The sequence below is a fragment of the Lichenostomus cassidix genome, chromosome 2 (genome assembly GCF_008360975.1).
Source record: "Lichenostomus cassidix isolate B80296 chromosome 2, HeHo_3.0, whole genome shotgun sequence".
NCBI classification, from domain to species: Eukaryota; Metazoa; Chordata; class Aves; order Passeriformes; family Meliphagidae; genus Lichenostomus; species Lichenostomus cassidix.
In genome coordinates, this window is record NC_139482.1 from 70,181,944 (window position 1) to 70,204,942 (window position 22,999).

A 22,999-nucleotide genomic window follows, 5' to 3' on the forward strand; every position below is an offset into this window, starting at 1 on the left:
AAAGTTTCAGTTATTACTTGCCAGAAGGCACTACCCAGTTCTATTTCTTAGGAGGAGGGGCAGGGGAGAGCAATTTTTGGCAACTGGGCACATACTGAAACACCCAAATAAGTATATATTTATGCTAAAACTGACACTGATAGAAAACGGCATTTGAATACAATAATGCTATTCTCTTGAGATTATTAATGTAGCATTCCTGTATAGTAACAACATAACTTGCAAATTGTAATTACAGTTGCTTACTCTAACACAGTTGGGTATGTTCAAAGGTTATCTTCAAAGTGACTCTCTTGAGTTTGTAATTATTATGCAGTGAGGCTTCACAATCTTTCTGTATTACAATATATCCCCTTCAGTCAACCTCTGCTTAACAGGTATATTGATTTAAAACCACTATGTTTATTAGCCAAAATTGTTCACAGAGATTAATTTTTGGCCCTACAATCATGCCAATAAAGACAGAAAAATACTACAGATCAAAATTTATTCAAAAATTGGCAAGGGGGTGGTTGGGGCTCAGAGCAGCTCCACATCATCTTTAATTAAAATATTAGGATAAAATGCTAGAAGCCACAGAACATTATGAGGAGGAGTTTGAAAAGCAGTGCCTGATTCTTCAACTACCCCAACTCAAGAGACACTGCCTAACATGATGAATAGTTTGTTTTCAACAAGGTTGAACAATCCTGGCTGAAAAAGACAACCATAAAAAGATATCCGTAAAACAGAAAGAACAAGTAGGCAAACCCAAATTCAATTACAAAATTGGCCAACATGTCCCACATCCCACCAAGCTCTCTCATCACTAAATAGCAGGTGATGAGGTATGGGCCAGCTTTTGACAAATACATGAGCTACTTTGAATTTTATATACATGCTTCACTATTACTGTTTTTTCCTTTTAAATTCTGTTCTGTCTCTCACTCTACCCTGTCATGAAAGTAGAACATATGTGCTCCGAGTTACTGTTTCTAGTATTTCTAAATATACCCTTGTGTAAAGGAGACAATATCCTTCCAGAAGTGCCAATCATTGCTATATAATGTTGCTTAGGACAAATATTTTCATAATTGTACAATTACTTCCAAAGAAGTAATTCTAAGTTTACTAAAAGTCTCCATTTAAATAAAATCTAAAGTAGTCAAGAGCATCTATTTCATCACTGCCTTCGCATTTTCTTTGCAAATTGTGTTTAGGTAGCAGAATTTCCACTGTCCATAGAACTCCATCTAGCTTGACTTCAATCACTTTTCTGGTGACGCATTTCAGGCTATTTGCTAAAACATTTACCTGATTATGGGCTCAAGATCAGCATGCCTTCGTTCTTCCCTCTTCTGAAAACCCTGATTTAGTGCTCTTAAAATAGTCTTGTCAAATGCTTCAGAAGACAGTTCCTTTGGGAGCTGAGAAAAAGGTTGATGTGAAAAATGAGCAGCTGACATTTTAAAGACAATATTTGCTCACTATGAGTTTTATACCTTTTGGTATCAACAAGAAACTCAATTGTTCCAATTTGAGTAATGTAATTTACAGACCAAAGGTACAACAAATCAACATCATCTAGTTTTGCAAGGGAAACACTTTGCTGTAAATCCTCACAGCAAATCCAGGCATAAAACTGTTTAAAGCTCTATTTGAATTACATTCAGAAATCTATCAATACTATACTCTTTTCCAGGATAGTTTACAGCCTTTTTTCATTTATTTCTTTAAATATTTCACACATAGAAATTATGTCTGAAAATGACACGAAAGAAAATAATCAGGCAGGACTGAATGCACTGTATTTATTATAATCACTTAGCTAGATTAAACAATTTTAAAGAAACAGGAATAGAAAGGGAACTGTTTCAGTTAAATAATATACTAGACTTCAGCGGGCAATATTGAGATTAATCAATAGCAAATCCCTCCCTGGCTGCTATTAACACTGAAACTTCTTATCGAAATTCTTACAACTGTTTCTGATGCCAGTAACACAAAGTGAGGTCTTCGGATGTTCTAGTTGGGAAGGCAAAATTCTTGCTACCAAAGAGCACATCTACTTTATATGAAGAATATTCCCCAAAGTTTTTTCACATTTACAACTTCAAAAATATTGTACTTAAGTCCATCAAAGCTGATCAAATTTGTTCATTTACATTTTTTTTCAAAAGTATTTTAATTTTGGGGCAATTAAGAGTAAACTGCCACTGCAAAAATGTTTTTTTTACTAAAGTTCAAAGCTATTGCTAATGTGGTTAACATCTGCCACCAATTATGATCAACAGCACTAAGTAATTTACACTAGAGCACCATCTTCTTGTATATCTGGAATACACCTGATCCAGAGTGCCGCTGGATATTGCATCCTGCTACTGGTACAACAGCCCAGTGCTAAGTAATCCTTTCACTGAATGAAGTCCTGCTAGCAGAGGGATGCTGTGTCTGATGCACATAAATTGCTTGGTAACATACATACAAGGAACTTTCGGAATCCAGACAGACAGGTGCTGTCAATATCATATTAGTACAGTGGTATAGCACCTGAAATGTCTTAGAAAAACCAGAAAGGTTTGAAAGCAGCTGTTCTTAACAGACCTGTTGGCTTTAGTATGCATTACTGGGGAACTCTGACTGAAGAATTAGTCAGTATTAGCTAAAAGGTACCAAAAAGCTACTGCAGAAGCATGGCGATGAGCAAACCTCCTATTCTAGTATTTCCTAAGAAGATCTGTCTCTGAAAAGAGTCAAATTTTCTCTTTAAAACTTCCATTAAAAGGAAGGCAATTCCTTCTGTAGTTGAAGATTCAGTTATACAAACCCAAGATTAGGTGCTTAGCTTGGGGCAATGAGATAGCCTTGTTACTTACAAGCTTATTAGTCCTTCCACATACATGGGTAATTTCCTATTTGCGAAGAATTTTTCATGCTTATCACCTAAGAGAAGGCAGTCTTCAATATAAAGCATCCAAGTTATCCCATTTACTACCTTAGTTTTCCCACCAATGCTTCTATCCTGAAACAATGCAGCATTGGAATTTTCCATCAAGTATTCCGACCATTCTTTTCTGTCCCTAGGAAACTGAGCATACTATTTAACAGTGCCATGTAGACTGGAACAAGAACAACAAAAAGCCAATATGCAAGGGCATATGAAGTGGACATTCATACTTCATGTTTTTTTAAAGCAAGGTGTAAGTTCTATCCTGCTTTAATTAACAATTCTCTCTTACTTCTATACTTACGCCTATCAAAGCAACATAAACCAACTATAATTTTCAGCTGTGCACATTTTCCACCTCTCTCTGAGGTAAGAACACCTCAGAAAACCCATAGCAGCTCGTGGTTGTCTTCGTCTTGTTCTGCCATCTCCTAGACAATGCTGGAGCAGTCAAGCCAGCACATGGAACACCCTACATCAAACAGCACAACTCTGCAACATTCTGGATCATGTCAGTTTTCCAGCTCCTCCTGGAAGCAAGTAGGTTCTAGGAGGTCCATTTCAGACACTGTGTTTGTCTTACACAATTAGGAGAACAGAAGGTATGCATCTGAATGCTCATCCCAGAGCTGCACAGGATCCTGGATGAAATGCTGCTTTTAGGGTTCTCTTCAGATGCAGACCAATGTACCCTATGCTGTGGGATAACCCACCTGCAACCAGACATGTGATCCATAATTCAAACCTTCACAAATCAAGCTCTAGGAGCTCTTAGAACTAGATATTCCAACTAGATTAAGGCAGTTGTGAATACTCACTGCTTCATTTCTGTAATGGTGGAAAACAATGTTGCTAATTTAAACAGTGAACAAGATAATGACCTTTGTACAGTGACTGGCTTTCCACTTGCAATTAACACTGCAGTTAAGAACACCAGATGCCACCAAAACATGTCCAAAACAGACCTCTCATTACTGCCCTGAACAGGGAAGAGTTTAAATAAAGATTAATTTCCCAGAATAGGTGGAACTCAACCTATTAGACACTGGCAATGAACACACAGTTCAAAGTCATCACACTGATGGGGTCTGCACATGGCCTGTGCACACAAGTATTCCCTGCTTAGAGCAAGGGGGAAAACAACTGAGAGAATTTTTAGTTGTTTTAAACATGGACACACATGCACATACAGTTGCTATATTTTCCTCAAGTTTAAGTCCTTGTGATAATGAATAGGCCTGCCTTTTTTCTACTGAAGAATACAACAATTAAATTAAAAACTATTATGGTTATGGCTGTGTCTCACTAATTAAAAATAACAAATGAAACTCTTTAAGGTCCTTCTAACAGGAATACAAGCAAATGACCAGTGGTTGTACCTATACATGACCTCCATGGGAAATATTAAAAATTCATCAGGTAGTTTTATGGAAGTTCAGTTAAAACTCTAAGAGCCATTTCAGATGAGACAAACAATCTCCTCCTGGTAAACTTCCTAAACATTCTGCAGAGCTGCTTCTTCTGTCAAGGTCCTTCATCACAATTTATGTAATTTAAATGGTTAATACAATTGTGAAGTACAAAAATCTGCTAACATGCTTTTGTTTCTATAATTACATCTCAGAAATCACAGCTCTCCCAGAGTACTTCTGAAGTTATAAACCTGATGTGCAAACACTACTTTTATATTTTATTACATACTTTTAGCAGGAATTCCTGAAGCTCCTGATGTGTTTTTGTTACACACGTTACTGAAAAATCGGACCAAGTTACCTAGAAAAAAGGGAAAAAGAATGAGGAAAGTTTCTTTTTCCAAATATCAAAGCAATTAGCTTGTCATAACAATTCCACAAATATGACAATCTCAGAGTTAACCCTTGCAATTAAGCAAACATCAGGCAAAACAGGCAAAATGCCACACTCTTTCAAAGAAACATACAAATTTTGAGTGTCTATTTCAGGATCACCTTCATGTTATTTGTGGCTAAAGGGAGCATTAACAAATCCAGGGAAATGCAATAAAGTCCCTGAAGATTACTGACTTTGAAAGAAGCCAGGCAGAGGGCTCTGTAATTATGGGACTTGTATCAAACAGACATCATTAACCACAATAAAACAGGTACACAGAGAAGGACTGCAGGTCAGATATAGTGGATTGAGCTCTCACTGCCACTACCAGGAGTCAAAATGAAACAAAAAAAATCTCTACTTATATTACCTATAAAATAATTGTATCTGCCTCAGACTTGAATCTTACACAGTCATATAGAAGTTGTTTTAAGTCATAAAATGTACTGCAAGTAACTAATGCACTCAGGAATCAGACAATGTTTTGGCATATGCTTGTATAAAATTTCAGTAGCTTATTGTTCTGACACGACATGCAAGTGGTAAAACAACACCTTTACATGCATGTTTTGAGTTAAAAATAAGTAAGCTTGGTTAGATGAGTGCTGCCCAGCTTTAAGCCCACTTCTGGGCTAAAGACTCCAGTTAGTTACATGGGAAGATTCTGTGTAATGGGAGTGGACACGACAATTACAAACATTCATTTACTCCCAAGAGCTGACAGTAATACCAACCACCAACTGCTTTCAGCTTAGTCCCCAGAAATGCCAACTACCCTCGGTGCCCTCAGCTGGGAAGCCATGACTGCAACTGGTGTTACAACCTTAAAAAAGCAGTGTCTGGGCAAGCACAAAATGATTTGCAGTGAAAAGCACAGTATATACCTGCACAGATGAGGAAAGGAAACTCTTTTCCTAAAAGAACTGAGGTGGAGTTTCAAGATTACTGAAATACTTCCCAGCATATTTCCACATTCCCCCTTTAACAAAGAAATTCAAAAACCACTGTCAAATCTGCCTAATGTGATGAATCTTTAGAATAGTTTTTGACTTTAAATACTGATAATCCATATAGGCATTGTGTACAAATGTGTCCCATCTACTATTGCATTTTACCTCATGGTCACTTCACAGACTATTTGGAAAAAAAAAAATCTATTACAAGGTTGAAATATTTGGGCAGGTTAACCTTAAGGACTTTGAGGGCTATGTTCCACATATTACTGTCCTCAACAAAAGAAGAGTGCATCCCTTTTAGAGAATACAATACCAAACTCTGGGATCAACATATCAACTTTCAGCTCAAAATGCCTTTTTTTTTTTTAAGTTTGCCTCTTCAAAGACCTCCTGTAACCCATGTCAAATAACCTGTTAGACTGTTTGATGTAAACCATTCTTTTTCAGGTGTAGAAGGGAAACATTTAACTTTATCTCCAAGTCTGGTATACTACCAAATTCACATCTATTGGCAAAATGACACATCGCGTTAGTCAGCGCTTGCTAAGAAAATTACAACTTTGATTCAATTAAAACATCACCACCAACAGCCTTAGCAGCTATTATCCAACACATGCTGCCCTTAGCTACAACAATACATGAAGACTATACCACATAGACCTTCCACTGCGGCCATTTTCCAGCTTGTTTGCTTTCACATTAAGAAAAAAAGTCCAAAACAAATGAACCAACCTCCAGTTTTCTCAAAAAGCAGAGGAGCCACTTCATATGGTAAACACTCAGAAACAAGATCCAAGCCGACCATATGACTCCAAGCAATCTACTGCTGCAGACACAACTGTGGTCCTGTGCCATTTGAGCAAATGACTGACTGGTTTTAGAATTCTTATGAATTAGCAAAAGCCAAATTTCCTGACACGATGTCATGTGCCCAGCTATGGCTGATGTTTTACACCTTCCCACATTATGCTCTCTCACTTTAAGCCCACAATTATATAAAACACCTTATTTGCACACAGAAGCCAAAAGAATTACAGGATAATCCGAAGAACCTTAAAATTACCTCCTGTGCAGGTTTTTGAAACAAGCTGTATGTATCTACAGTACATAGATATCATGAAGACAATAATTTTAATATTCTGGAGATTATTTGCTTACTTTGAATGTGTACTCCAAATGTTTGTCAGCCCTTTTTCTTGATACGTCTTTCAGGGTTATCTTCTCAATGTGTACAGCTGAAAGAAAAACACCTTATTGTGCACTCCAAAACGGACAGTTTGCAAATCACTCCCTACTTTCCCAGGCACTCTGAAGATGCCCGTAGGCTATATCCTGACTCACACAACTCCACTCTTCCTTAGGAGCTGTTTTATTGCAACAAACTGCTGGGGGCAGATAGAACCTTGCTCTCTCTAAGTGTTTCTCTGGCCTAAGTATTTCTCTGGCCTAACCACAAGCTCTTCATTGCACATCATGGGAATCTGTGCATTACCCAAGAGCTTATTTACACCAAATGTCACATAACTACAACAATATAACCACTGTAAGTGAAAAGACAATAAAAGGAAGTCAAATGATGTCTTTACTCCAAGAAGTAACAAGTGCTGATAAAAACCACACAGTGCCTTCTACATCCACATGTCAGAAAAATCAAGTAGTAATGAGGGCAAACTAAGGCTGAATAACCACATTTCTGAAGGGCACTTAGGGGAGAAAAAGTTAGGAAAGGCCTAAAGGAGACAGAAAGGAATGTCATCAAACAGCAAAGGAAAAAAAGAAGCAGAGAGCTACTACAATTGTACTGCAAACAGTGTCATTAAACTGAACTGAGAAGGAAGAAAGGTACTGTAGGTACTTGCTACTTTAACATTCCTTCCCCACAGCCTACTGTATTCAGCAACAGGCAAGTCCTGGCTGTGACCTGGCAAGCAGTAGCACCATGTGGCTTTCAGGGCCTGGAGACTTTCTTGAGGGCACAGCCTTGTTCAGCTAATGCTCCATATAAAAACCCTTATGTAGTCATGATGGGCTTTTCACTTCTGCTGCTATGATGGTCCAAGAACGCAACAGAATTTTATTCTAGCGCAAGCCTGAACACATCTTTATATGTCAAAAAAAACCCCCTTATTTAAAAGCTGCCCAACCTGCCCTACATCATCAATGCTTCCCTTCAATGCTTTTGAAATTCTTTCTTTTTTTGGAGGGAGGTGGGTGGTGTTAACAGTTAATGCTTTCCTTTCAATTTTTAACTGCATGTTTACATTGGATGTATCAGGAACTACTTATAACAACTGTATTTTTTTCCAAAACAAAAATTAAACCTCCTGCAATTGTACGTTATGAAGCTTATTAATGGATATTAGCTAATTACCATCTAATATAACATAAACATTTTATAATTAATTCTGTTGCAGTTACAATTTAAGTCTCATCCCCATCAAACATGCCATTTCTAAGAGAAATAAATATTGGCAATTTCCATAAAGGAACAATAAGCCAGAAAATAAGCCTAGTGATAGTGATACTGCTTCCAATTTTTTTAGCAGAGAGATAAATACTGAGTGTACTGGTGTACACTGCTTGTAATCCTCTAGCTGGGAGTTAGGAAGACAGACCATCATTTTTACCAGTTAATGAAGATTAATTATTACAAAGTAAAGAAATCTGAAAAGAGCTAAGGATGCCAGGCAATATCATACATCAATATTTAAGAAATGATGAATGTTCAGTGACCTTAATTTTTACCTGTCTGGTATAGGTTAAAGTGCTGTTAGAAGAAGGACCATGGCACAACCTGAGTTTTGGCACAGTAAAATTTCTTAATGGCTAACGTTCAAATCAATACTGGAATTCATATTCATAAGTTAATTAAAAAGTTGATTCCCATGACTGGAACTGAGAATAGTGGTTTAAATTGCATTCCACTACATGCATATATTTAGCATACACAATTAGGAAACTAAGACCATTAACATTCACAGATAAGCTTTTTTCCCCTAATGAGACTGTGCTTACTTTAAACTAGTGAATGTTCTCAATGTTAAAAATTTATCCTCGGGTATAAAAAAATTTATTATATGATGTAGTACCTTCAACTTCCTTAACTTCTTTCTGCTGCATGCTTCATCGTACTACATGATACAACAGGTAATTACACTGTTGTTGCTGCACAGCTTTAGTTCTACAGTTTCAACAGAGTCCTTTGTAATTCTGTTCCCACAATGACATTTTCAATATTCTAAAAGACTAGACTGAGAAGAAATGTTTGAATATACGATCCAATGATGCGTGTTACATCTCTACATCTATTCTGGACACAGCACATGCATTCAGGATGATTAAGTAAAGCATGTATACATGACACTACTTCCATTGTAAGTCTAAATCAAGATTTTTAAAATTCATATTCTTCACAGCTGGAAATAAAAACCAAATTTTACTATCAGTGGTATTTCTAACCCAGTAAGGAGACTTCTGTAGCAGGGACTCTCTATTACATAACTGTGTAGCAAATATCACAAAGTTATTCTGATCCTTCACTGTGTTTTCTCACTAAGATAATACAAATGCAGAAAAATATTTAAGCTCTTTGCTAGATTAAATTATTCAACTTTTTTGTGCTTCTATTACTTAATTTGAGAGTTTTACTAAAGAGATTCTCCCTTTTGGGTTTCTAATTCATGAATATGAACACTTTGAACTCCGTAAAAGGATTTGAAACAGGTTTGTTCTCTGTAATCTGCCATAATCTTTCTCTGTGTTTTTTTCTTTCCAAGGAATCAAAAACTCTCAAATCACCTGCCTTCAAAGTGCAGTTAAATCTCCACACTAGAGACAAAAGGACATTTTTGAGGACAAAATGAATAGCAATCATTTTTCCATACTGTTGGCTCCTTACTGCAGACTATCTGCAGACTATCTGTTGACTAATTTTGAGTAGACAAGTGACTTGCTAATCCCCTTGAAAAATAAAGGGTAAGAATAAATCTGTTTTCAATAATGCTCATTTCTTCAAAGAGAAGAAATTGTGCTGGCTATTGCATATCGGAGTTTTGCTTACGCTCAGAAGCCTTGTTCTTATTCTCCCCAACAGAGCCAAAAGACTGATTTCTGTGAAGCCTTTCACTTATCCAAACTGCCACTTCCATAAAAACTGCTAATAAGTGTCTTTTCTTTGGCTGTTTTGTTTTTAAAGACTCATCAAATACAAGGGAATCAAGCAGCAAAATCTATTGACTGATTCACATTATTTTCATGTTTAGTTTTGCTTTAAAAATCTAAATGCTGTTAATACAGTTGCATTAAATGTTCTTGTTTTCTCCCAAATCCTACCTCTTTTTTCTGTGGGAAGCCCATTTGCAACCAATTATCATGCATGCATTCACTAGTAGTTAACAGCTAACACAAATGACAACGTGTTATAACAAAGAAAAGACCAAGTAGGCGGCAGAGAAGCTATTTTACTTACCAATCACTGCAGCCTCTCGTTCAGATAAACAGCCAGAGACATACAAGATGTCTACAACTCCAAGCAGTTTAATGTTCAAAAAATCCTTAAGGCCTTCCTCACAAGGAAGATCAGCCAACATACCTTCTCGCTGAGGTCTGTGGGAAGCCATTGGGAGTCCATCGTGAGGTGCTGTGGTTCGTTCTAGCAAACTGGTCTCATTATTTGACATACAGTCACCATGGGAAAAGTCATTCTAAATTGACAAGGAGAAAAAAAGAAGTGTCTTAGCAGTAGGTCTATTACTAAAGTTTGCTCTAAACAGCCTGTATTACAAAAAAACCCACAAACCCACACTTTATTTGGTATTCCACAGGACAAAAACCTGAAGCTCCTGACAGTGGCAAAAAGGTGGTCATTTTTCAGTTCCTATTTTTTAATCTGTTTATCCAATGTCACCTATAGGCTCCAATTTTTCACTGACCTTATTTTAAAAAGAGAATAAGGTAGGGGAAAAGGGTATCTCAGGCTGGACAATTCAAGATCATTAGCTCAGAACTTCAGTGATAATTTACTATTATGAACTCTTTCAATTACTAATGTGTCAAGTCATCTACTCACTGCAGTCTAAATATATTCTCCTCAATTAAATTCATGCCCTGTATCTTCAGCCTGCCACCTCTTCTATAGAGGAAATCACGGATAACTGCTTGGACAGTCTATGAGGGCATGTGGTCCTGACAGCTAAATCCATGCATCTCTTACTAACTAAACATTCAGAACACAAGCAGTTGCCACCAACACCCTCACTTTCATACAGAAAATGACAGACCAAAAGCTCATCTCCCCCCACATTTACATGCTGACTTCAAAATTATATGCCAGCAACTATTACTGGTTTAATACAGTGCACAAGAAGGGACAGAACAAGAAATCATATGAGACAGATAACGTGGACAGATAAGTAAGAGAAGAAAGAACAATCTAGGCTAACAATGACAAACAAGGAAAAAGTAATAGAAGAATATGGACTACAAGAGGTTTCTCTAGGGTAACAAGAGCCTATATAATTATTTCCAAATTAAGATAAAACATTAATATATCAATTTACACATTCTTTAATGACCAGGTCTTGCTAAAACAAAAGAAAACAAACTCACAAACTGACCAATTAAGCTAAAATTCAGTAATATTTTAGAACATCCAGCGACATTAGATGCAACTGCTTAATTCCATTTTCAAGGAAACAACACATTGCCTTAACAAGGTACATCCACAAAGAACTAAGAAATACAGGAAGTTACTACCAAGTTTTCAGATTAATCTGTTTTAAGTAAAGCATCTTTATTTATCTGTAGTAAGTAATACAACATATGAACTGATTAAATAACAAGTTAAAGGACACTGAATGCACCAGAAACATTTAGGAACTGGTCTTCATGAAAACTAGAAGCTTCCTCTCATTCAGGATGAAGAACACTGCTCCACTGAAAGACCTTCATAAAAGATGGGTAGAGTAAAAATATAAATCTCCAGAGACTACTCTTTATTTTTAAATGCAAGAAGCACAATAATAAGCGCCAGAATATTTGTGGTTTGTTGGTTTTCAAGGACTTGTGCAATGTGATGAAACTAATCATCAGCCAAGACTAGTTACCGTATTTGTTGAAGAGGACCCCAAGACTGTCACAACAGAAACACCAGAATGAGGAGGCGCACAAGCGGCAAAAGACATCTGAATACCCTGCAATTCTCCAACAAACTTCTTCAGATGTGACACACAGAGCAGCTAAAGCTGGCTTCATCTTACTAAACCAGCTTTACTTCACCTATACAGTGTGGGTACAAACCGTGGCAACTCCTAATAGTATATCCAACACATGTAGACCCAGAACATGTACAGGCATCAAGCCTGCCCTGGGCATGCTGGTAACCTAACTTTGATCAGAGGCATCAACAGCAGCACACAGTTAGCAAGTGCCTTTAGACTGCCCCACAGATGGTCTGAGGAACTGAAGGACATCTTAGCTGTTTTATATAAACTAGCATATGGTTTGTGGTCTGGACTATGCATCAATAACATAAGGTTTTGAAGCCATCAGGTTTAAAATATAAAGCCTGCTTTGCTTCCTTAAGATAAAACTCACACCAGTCCCTAGTCCCTCAGTAAACAATCTCAGCAAACATCTTATGAGCGCAATGTCAGATATGGACTAAGAAAGGGAAACAGCTGCATGTCAATGAGATTGCAATTTTTAACAGCTTTAGCACATTTTCAAGTTTAGTTTACTAAAAAAAAAAACCCAAACAAGCCAACACACAAGCATACTCTGGAGAGAACCACTTTCAGAACTCTTAAAAAACCCCACTGATACTGTTTCAGCAGACATTTCATAAAAATTTTGTACAGAAAAAGTGGAAGTACTTTGGTTTGGTTAACTCCTGATCTAAAATCAATCAAATTTAAAGTCAGACCTTTTGCCATTCAAAGTCGGGATATTTGTTTTGATTAATGGAAAATAAATTACAGTCTGTTCTAAAAAATAATTGCTAGTTAAAAAATCAAACTGTGAGCAGTTTTTAGGAGAGATATAGAAATAAGATGTACTTGAAAAAGTTTTCACATCAAAGAAGCATTAAATACTGCTGCTTCACCTCCTAATACTAGAAAACTGCTTCTCACCTAGCACACACATCATCTTGCAACAGCATTCAAATACTTTTGCAGTGAATTATTCTAGAATGGTTGTTTTTCTATCCAGAGCAGCAGTCTGTAACAGGCAAACCACAACTGCATTTGAACACGCCTCTAAACTGCAAAATATTACATTTCAAATATTTTTTAAAGAATTGTATCGATGATTATAAAATAACTATAATAAATTCATTATTTATTCCCTTGAAGAATTCTTCACCTTGAAAGTTAACCAGCAATAGGCACTGTGTGTATTCTGTGACCGCTGGCTTTCACAATAGCTAGTGCAATGCAAGAGGCAGACAGTGGGGAATCCAGGGCAGTTCTAGCTTTACCTTACAGCTTACAGCCTGCAAAGGCTGTCCCTGTGCCAGCTCCAGATCCTGTCTTAAGCTGCATTACAACTCTTCGCTTTTGGTGTTACCTGCTGTGACAGCTCTACATCAAACTCACAAGTGAATAAAATACAGGTATCACCGTCAGAGCAGACAACTCCAGGGGCACAAGTGACTGGAAAGTCTACGCAATCAGAAGGGCTGAAGACTACTAAGAGGCATTGTGTGTTGCTTCCTGGTGCTAGTCACACCAGGAACATCTTTGAAGCCCAGTACACTGCTAGGAAGGTCATGCTGGTCATGAACTAAAGGTACTCATCCTTTCCTGCCAATGAATACAACATATCCAAGTTCACACAACACATGCAAGCATAAGGTTAACTCTCACATAAGCCTTTGTCACTGTGAGACTTCACTGCAGCTCACAGTGCTGCTGCTAATGATTAAAACACAGTGAAGCAAGAAATGTGGGTGGCTTCAAACAGACTGCCAGATAATTAATTTGATAATCACACAGATCCTTGTGATAGGCTGGAGGATTAACTACATTTCTCCTTGAAAGTGAAACGAGCTAAGAAAGCACCCTAAAAATTATCTTCTCTTACAACCTAGACCAGAGTTTTGCGTCAAGCAGATCTGTCCTCATATGGCTGAAAGCAAGTGCCATGTTAAAAAAAAAAACACCTTATCACTTGAGATATTTCCCAGGACTGTATCATAGAATGTTTTCAGTTTGAAACGCCTTTAAGATCACCTACTGCCAACCCCTCTGCCACGGGCAGGGACACCTTTCAGTCATCCGGGTTGCTCAAAGCCCCATCCAACCTGGCTTTGAACACTTGCTGGAATGAGGCAATCACAACTTCTCTGGGCAACCTGGCCCATTATGTCACCTCCCTCACAGCAAAGAATTTCTTCCTAATATCTAGGATTTGGTTGGATTTCTAGTTTGCAAGCATACATTACTGGGTCACACTGAGCTTCTCATCAAACCACACTCTCAAGTCCTTCTTCTCAGGCCTTCTCTCAGTCTATTCTCTACCAAGCCTGTATTTGTGCTTGGGATTGCCCCAACCCACCTGCAGGACCTTGTACTTGGCCTAGCCAAACTTTATGAGGTTCGCAAAGATTCCTCTTCTCAAGCCTGTCAAAGTCCCTGTGGATCCTTCCCTCCAGTGTGACAGCTGTACCACACAGCTTGGTGTCATCAGCAAACTTGCTGAAGGTGCCCTTGATCCCACTCTCCATGTCACTGACAAAGATGTTGAGCAGCGCCGGCCCCAGTACCAGCTCTGAGGACCTCCAGTTATCACGGGTCTCTGCTTGGAACACTGAGGCCTTGAAAATGCAAAGATAACTCAAGTGCAACCATCCAGCCAATTCCTTATCCACCAAGTGATCCATCTGTCAAATCCATGTCTCTCCAGTTTGGAGACAAGGCTGTCATGGGGGACAGTGTCAAAGGCTTTGCACAAGTCCACGTAGATGATGTCAGTTGCTCCTCCCTTATCTATCAACACTATCACCCCAAAGTAGAAGCCCATCAGTTTGTCAGACTTTATCTGCTCTTAGCAAAGCTATGTTTGTCACCAAACACCTTATTTTCCATGTGCCTTTGCATGGTTTCCAGAAGGATCTGCTTCATGATCTTGCCAGGCAGAGGTGCAACTGACCGACTTCTAGCTCCCCAAGTCTTCTTTATTTCCCTTCTTTAAAATGGGGCTTATGTTTCCCCTTTTCCAGTCAGCAGAAACTTCACTAGACTGCCCTGACTTCTGAAATATGATGGACAGTGGCTTAGACATTTCAACTGTCCATTCCCTCAGGACCTATGGATGCATCTCATCAGGTCCCATTGACTTGAGCACCTTCACATTCCTTGGATGGTCATGAACATGTTCTCCTACAGTTGGTTGTTCTTCACTCTCCAGATTCTGCCTTTGCTGCTGTGACTTCAATGGTGTGGGCTGGAGCACACAATGGTGAAGACCGAGGCAAAAAAAGTTATTGAGTACCTCAGCCTTGTCCATCTCCCAGGTGACCAAACCTTCCATTTACTTTTGGAGATGGTTCACAATTTCTCAAGACTTCTCTTATCACTAATGACCCTGTACAAGATTTTGTTGTTACCATTGATATCCCTGTCTAGATTTAGCTCTCTCAGGGCTTTTGCTTTCCTAACCTGAACCCTGGCTGCTTAAACCGTTTGTCTCTATTTCTCCCAGGGTATCTGTCACTGCCTTCCACTCTTTGTAGGCTTCCTTTTCATGTTTCAATTTGTCCAGAAGCAGCTTCCTTATCCACAGAGGCCTCCTAGTATTTTTGCCTGACTTCCTTTTCATTGGGATGCATCACTCCTGAGGCTGGACAAGATGATTCTTTAGTATCAATCCGTTTTCTGGAGCCCCTCTTCCCTCCAGGGCTTATTCCATGCTGCTTTACCAACCAGCCTCCTGAAGAAGAGTCCAGGAGAGCTTGTGTCCCGAGATCCAAGGGTGCTTGTCTGTAACACAAGCACCAAATATCTAAAGTGGTGAGCCATCCTGCTGAAAAGGATGTTGCTCTGTCTAATATCATATGAGCTGAGCAGATCTCAGCTAGCCTACATGTGACAGATGTCCAAACTCTGTCTTCTGTCAATGGAGAAGACTGATCAAAAATTGTTATGCTGGCATTGCTTTGGCAATATGTAGTGAAATCTGTTATTGGATAGCCTATTAATCATCATGAGCAAGTGATTAATGCACATAAGGCTTCTGATGCTTGCACTGCACTTTCATAAAAGAACTATTCATTCATCAGCTCTGATGAGCACTAACAAGGGAAACACACTTGCAACAGCTGGACAGCTTGATTAGTTCTACATCCCCAAATATGAAACATTATTTTTCTTCAAGACTACAGTAAATGTGCTATTAGGGACAGCACTACTCAGCCTTGCAGGCTGTGCAGATGTAAACTGGCACAGCTCGTTCATTCATCTACAAGTGGGAGCTGACAAACAAAACCAGATGAAAGAAGGCATCTTGGAAAAAAGCAAGGTCTAACTCATGATCGTGAGTTATCAACTACAGCATCTGCACCTTCAAGAAAATTGAGTGATGTCAGAATAATCATTAACGGATGTGGTGCCAATTACAAGACCAAAGCCATGGTTTGCTTACAACAAACCTTGCAAGCTCCTATCCTCATTGCTTCACAGCTGTGATACACAGATGCATCAATACATAGCTGTGGTAGCATAAATTTTCAACACTACCTCTCCAGAAGCAACAACCAGGTGAAACTGCCTGTGTATTTGTTTGCTGCTGAACCCTCTCCTGGAGACAACAGCTCTTTCAGCAACTGTATCTGTACCCCACCTCTGTGGGGGATGGCTTGGATACAGGGATAAAATATTCTTATAACGCAAATTCAGCATATGCATTTAATACTCACAAATGCAAACATATAGGCAGCAATGCTTCAAAACCTGTTTAATCCTGACCACTGTTGACACAACAGACTGCTCCCTAACAAAAAAAATCCAGTACTGTTTTGGACAAGCTGCTTGGCAAATGCAAGATCAAGACTGCAGACAATTGCCCAACTGACACTGCTGCTAAGCCATGCTCCAATCTGCAAGCTTTGAACTATGCAAAGGCACTGTCCAATTGATATGAGATGCAGAGAGCTGTTCTACAAGACTAGAACAGAATCAGCCTCAAGATCTAAGACTACAAAAATCCACCAAATTATCTCTCTTTTGGCCAAACCAACCAACAACTTAGATGTTTCCGTGTTAACTTGTCTTTTAACACACATGATCAACCTCCAGAACAATAATGCTTATTCCACATAGAATCACAGCTGGAGAAATGGGCTGACAAGAATCTCAGAAAGTTCAGCATGGGAAAGTGCAAAATCCTGCACCTGGGCAGGAACAACTCCCAGAGGCACTATACACTCTGGGACCTAACCATCTATAAAGCAGCTTTGCAGAAAAAGCCCTACACACCATAGAAAAAGAAAAAATATATACACACACACATGTATGTGCGTGTTTATATATACACATCTGAAGGACTGGCACAAAAAGGATGGAGGCAGGCTCCTTTCAGCAGTGACCAATGACAGGAGCAGAAGCAACAGGCAGAAACTGAAACACAGGAGATTCTGTCTGGACATCCGGAAACACTTTTTCATTTTGAGGTTGTCCAGAGAGGTTGTGGAGTCTACATCCTTTGAGATACTGAAAATTCATCTGGACATGGTCCTAGGGAATGAGCTGTAGGTGGCCCTGCTTAAGCAAGACAAGCTCCAGAGGTCTTAGCCAACCTCAGTCCCTCCATGGTTCTGTGACCAAACATAAAATCCCATAATATGCGCAATGAAAGCCTGGCTGAGCATACCATCCAAATGGATTATGCGCAACTGCCCTACTAACTCGTATCTAATAAGCTGGACTGGCATAGAGAGTATGTACAGGTGCCTAAAAGTACTTTAAAGCATATCTGCTTCGTGAAACTATGTTAAGACCTCACCTGTAAGAGGCAGCAACAAAACACTACAATGGAGACACAAACCTGACAAAACATCAGCTGATTCAGGCAGGAAAACGAGACCATATGACAGCTTCAGCAATCACATACTGACTATCTTGTAGCACTACAAAATCATAACATTTTGAAAAAAAAGCGCATACCCTCTTCCATCACATGAACAAATTCAGCTCTCAAGGCCTGTGACAATTTATATTTGAAGTACTAGACATGGCAGCTACACCTATGATTTACAGCGCTGGGGGAATACACCTTTGCGTCTGTGAGAAACGCAGTGCGCTCTAAGTCTCATCTGCACCTGAGCTCTTAACAGGAGCAAAACTACAGTTTCAGTCCAACCTAGCTAGTCCATGACAAAGTAGAGAACTTGAAGCTGTAGCCATCCAAGCACCAGTTCAGGTGTTACTTTACTCCCAGGTGGTTGCTCATCCAATAACTCTGTGCAACCTCAGTATTCTTGCTATTGTCAGCTAAGTGAATAAAAAGAAAATTACTTGAATGTAGCAGTTGAGACTAATACAAAAAACTATTCTCATAGCAGTCTAGAGTGACAGGAAGATTTTAAAAACATTTGCCCCTGAAGAGTGGTTCACTGTAGTTCAGTCAGTACTGAGAAGGGACAATGCCTTCATTGCTACGTTTAATTACTGTCAGAGGGCAATATGTCATTTTGTCCAATCCTTGACCTCCAGCATAGTTTGAAAGTATTCTTTTATGTACACCATCTCCAAATAACAGAAAATCTCTCACTCTTAAGACACTTCCCAAGACATTAAATTTTCTTTAGCTGTTCAAAGTATTTTTACTTTCTTCTCCCAAAAAGACAAGATTAAGAGGTTGAGGAAAGGCAAGAAACTCACAAAGGAATGCAGTTTCCAGCCAGATCTCTGAGACAGTGCTCTGTCAGTTTCACTCTCCGAAAGTCTAAACTGTTAGACTTAGAGGATACCACAGAAATTCACCAACTCTTGAAGGAAATGTAGATATTTTGTTTTAATTAGTTAATGAAGAATCAGCTGTAGCATTTTCTAGGACAGCTATGGCTAGAGACTGACACTGGCAAGCAAACAAGGTGACAGATTTAATAACGCAGAATCCTACAGGCTCCAGAGGTTTCACAGACACAATCATCTTACTCCCTCTGTCTGCACCCTTTCTCTGCAGCTCTTTAGAAAAAGTTGAGAGTCCTCCAGACTCTAAGCCCAGTCAGATCCTGCTACCTATAAATAAGTCAGCATTGGGCATTCCTGAAAACCGAATCACAGCTTAACTGCAGCAATCCAATTGCAAGCATTAGGAAGTCAGGGGTATATTTTCAATACTCTCAGTACTCATTTACTATGTTGGAGAACAAACTGTTAGGGACAACAGTGAGAGGCTGATTAACTCTGGTATAAAGGACTGGAAAAGACTACAAACTTGTCCTTAACACCTCATACTTAGAATTAATCAACTAAAACATCTCAAAGCAGTGAAAGCTTTTACTCTGCGACTTCCTGGAGCATCAGCATGCACATTTAGATAGAACCCATTTGTTTTAGGCATCGTCTTTTATCTAGCTATGACTTCCTTTCCAGAAGACTTCCAGTAATGTTTCTGGAAATTCTCAACTCCTGTTTGGAGCCAAAGAAATTCCTGTTCAGAGACAAGGCTGTTAGGATCTCTGAGGCAGCAGGAATACTTTTTATCTCAGTATGCAAAACTTGTAAAACATTTGTATTTCCCTGGAGTGTACCACCATTTAAAAGATCTTTACCAAGACTAAAATGATATTTTTTATCTTTATGTTTCTTATTTAAACCAGACTCTGAAGACACACTTTTCCTTATACTCAACTTTATGACGCTAAAAACAGTGCACTGCAGACAGAGCTCTTAGATTTTAAAATTAAATTCTACTACCTTACTCTGCTGCAAGCGACTGAAGATCAAACATAAAAGCACTGTTCTAATTTGCAGACAAAATATCCTATAAATAGAAGTGTACTGAGGAAAATACTCCGTAAATAGAAGCTTTGTTTGTAAGTAGAGACTTTTTTCTGTGAAGAATCCTCCAGCCAGCTAATTATAATACTATTCAACAAACCATTATCTCCAGAAGAATGCTTATTTCAACAGAACTTTAGTTCTATTACAGTCAAGTATGCCTGATTAAATGTTCCAGCGCCTAATGCAAACCACATTTATTATATTTGTAGATATTCAGAGCTCCTTCAGTATTTCAGCATTATGATCCCAGACATCCGATGGGATGGAAAAAGATAAGCAATAAAGCCAAACTGCTTTAATAATGACACACTTACTAAACAAAAGGAATCAACACAAGAATTAAGATATGTGTTATGTTACTTAAACCAATACACAGTAGTATCAACAGAATCTTTGCACATTAATGCTTCTTTTATGACCACAGAAGTGAATGCTGCTGATTTATTCTCACACTTCAACTTTAGATTCAAAGTTGATATTCTGCAGCTTAATGCACCAATGACTTTTCTCCAAAAGGTGTTATTACAAACCACACCTTAAATTAAGAATTTGAAAATAGTATCAAGTATTTCTACCTTAAGTAGAAAACTTCCCAAACCTTATTTCAGAACACTTTATAAAGAAACAAAATTTATGCAAATGTAAGGAATCCTAGCTCTGCCCATCCCACTTCAACAGTCCTACCTCCCACAACTTTTGAATTCCTAGACCATTTGCTACCGAATTTGTTAAAATGTATCACTAAGAAATGTTACCTTTTAAAAAGATCCTTGAAATAAGACACCAAAAAGAGGAACAACCTTATTAACCCTTTGTCATGAAGCAACTTTATTTTGAGCTCAATTTTACCAGACAACACAGACTCTATCCAGAAAACATAATCCCAGTAAGGAGAAAAAGGAAATTGCTTTACGTTCTAGTAAATCACCCACAAATTCTTTGTAGGTGAACCTCTCAAGCCTTGGTGTTCATTAAAGCTAGATGGTACAGCTCCTTGAAACCTCAAACCGAGCCATTTTGTTAGATATGCCACGTGCAATAGCACAGTCCTTTGCCCTGAGGAATTCAGAATCCAGGACTGCCGGACCACCTGACTAAACTCCAAGTCTCAGCTCCCTCATTTCTGCAGACTGATTTCACATTCCTGCTGCCAGCCATAGGAATACATTACTATTTCACGGCCCACGTGAACAAGAGCTCCGTGCCCACCTTCCGACCGGTCAGCAGCCGGGAGCTGAGAAGCACGGCAAGAGCAGAGCTGCGCCGGCAGCCTCTGTGCACGGAACTGCCGCCGCGCCTCGTGCGCTCGCTAAACGGGCAGGCCAGTCCCCGCAAAGCCGCCCGCCGCGCTGGGGAGCAGGGCGGCGGGCCGGTCCCGGCGGGGACGGAGCCCCTCCCCGTTATGCAACGGCGGCACCGCCTCTTCCCGGCGGGACGGGCCGGGCCGGGCGCCGCCCCGCGGCACGTGACCGGGAGCCAGCCGCCGCCATGATAGACGGGGCGGGAAGCGGCGGCCGCCAGCAGTCACCGCGTCCCTGTCCGAGCAGGGGCTGGCGGAGCGGCTCCCCCTGCCCTCCCTGCCACGGCGGGGCAGCGCGGAGCGGCAGCGGGGCTGTGCCCTCACGGGGCGCGGGGAACCCGTGACCCACCCGTCGTCCCCGCAAACAAAGAGAGGGGTCACCCCCTGCGCCGGGCCGTGGCGGTTCTCGGTGGGCTAGGGCGCCGTATCCGGCCCCGCTCTCCCTCCCGCCGGTCCTTCTCCCCTCGCCGCTCCCGGCTGTGCCCGTCTAACGGGGGAGGAGAAACTCTCCGGGCCCCTCCCGGGGCCACTGCCCCCCGCGACGGGCATCGCCTGCCCGAGCACTTCCCGCGCGGCCGCGGGCTGGACGGGGAGCACCGCCATCACCCCGAGGGCTGCCGAGTAGAGCTGCTTGGGCTGCCCGGCACGGAGCGGGTTATTCCCAGAGATGGAGCTCAGCCCTTCTGACAGAAGTCCAGCCGAATTAAATTTCAGAGAGGTCTTTATGAACCGTTCTAGCTCACAAACGCAGAGCCCTGAAGGCACTCAAATTTCAGAGATTAAAGGAGGATAAAAAGCCTGTAGACACCGGACAGGATTTTAAATCAAGTTCAATTTAACGCTACGGCAGCATTTTGCCAGGGAAGTCTTTAACCCTGATTCTTGCTCCATCTACTCCAGCGTTTTATCTGCGAGGGTCCCACCGTCCCCGTGGAACGTGGACTGAAAATACTCAGCAGAAACCCACCGATCCTTCTGTTCCCTGTCAGCCATTACTTCCCAGAGAGGCTGTGCAGTATTTACAATTAGCCATTAAAAAGGGGGGGAGGGGGAGGAAAGCCTACAGAAGGGTTGCCGTTTCACTGCTGTGTCGACTACGGAGTATGTGATGTGCATGTTCAGCCAAGCTGACTCGGGTCTCTCAGTGCTCCCTGAGTAAATAAAACCACCACAACTTGGACAGCTGCTTTTATGCTGAAGCCAGAAGACTGCACAAAATTGACTTAAATTCCACTAGTTCACGGGAGCCTGCTCTCCCAACTGCATTTGGTGGGACGCACTGAGCAGCTGCAACTGCTGTGCCAGTTCCAGGCAGGAAGTATGTTTCCGGTTACCAGCACTTTAAACCCAGAAGGAACAGTGTCCAGTCTTACCACTTCCTGCAATTCAATCTTCTCCCCGGAAAGATGGACTTTCAGGATTAATTTTGTGATAAAACTAGACTTGATGCAGGCCAATGAGCAAAAATAAATACTTTTTGGACTCATGCTCTGAATTCATTGGTGTTTCAGTCCTGTAACATCTGCCCACTAATTTATGACCTGCCAAATACGTTTTGGCCTTTAAATGATGTAAGCATTTACTTAATATATCTGAAGGCTTCGAAATTCATCCCTGTCTCCCCCAAGTACTCCTCAAGAGCACATCCCATCTTTAGCAAACAGAAGAAGGACCCATTCCTTTTATACAGCCAGCAACGTAAAAGTTTTCTATAAGTGGCTGAAATTGATTGCACTGCAAGCAAACTTAGAAAGAAAATCCAAAAACCCCAACCCCTACAGCTTCGTACCCTTTTCTGTCAAGGACCTCATGAAAACCTGATGGGTTCAGTGGAAGAGTACTATAAACACCCACCTTCTAGCCCTTCCTTCCCCTTTGCATAAGAGGCCATCTATAGACCAAAAACTGCAGAGCTCCATGAAGATGGCTTGGCTGCATACACATGGGGTAGATTTTAAAGCCA

The 22,999-nt window shown here is 40.2% G+C and overlaps 1 protein-coding gene across 4 annotated transcripts in view; it reads right to left on the reverse strand.

The window, feature by feature from the left end:
- The window catches only part of ZCCHC2 (zinc finger CCHC-type containing 2), a 44,785-nt gene that overhangs the window by 19,584 nt on the left and 2,202 nt on the right, over positions 1-22,999 (reverse strand). For all 4 annotated transcript variants that reach the window (XM_085052073.1, XM_085052072.1, XM_085052070.1 and 1 more), the window contains exons 2-5: positions 10,322-10,433; positions 6,889-6,965; positions 4,628-4,699; positions 1,294-1,406 (exon numbers count right to left, since the gene is read on the reverse strand). In XM_085052073.1, the coding sequence (XP_084908199.1) occupies positions 1,294-1,406; positions 4,628-4,699; positions 6,889-6,965; positions 10,322-10,433 (374 nt within the window). The remainder of the gene's footprint in view (positions 1-1,293; positions 1,407-4,627; positions 4,700-6,888; positions 6,966-10,321; positions 10,434-22,999) is intronic.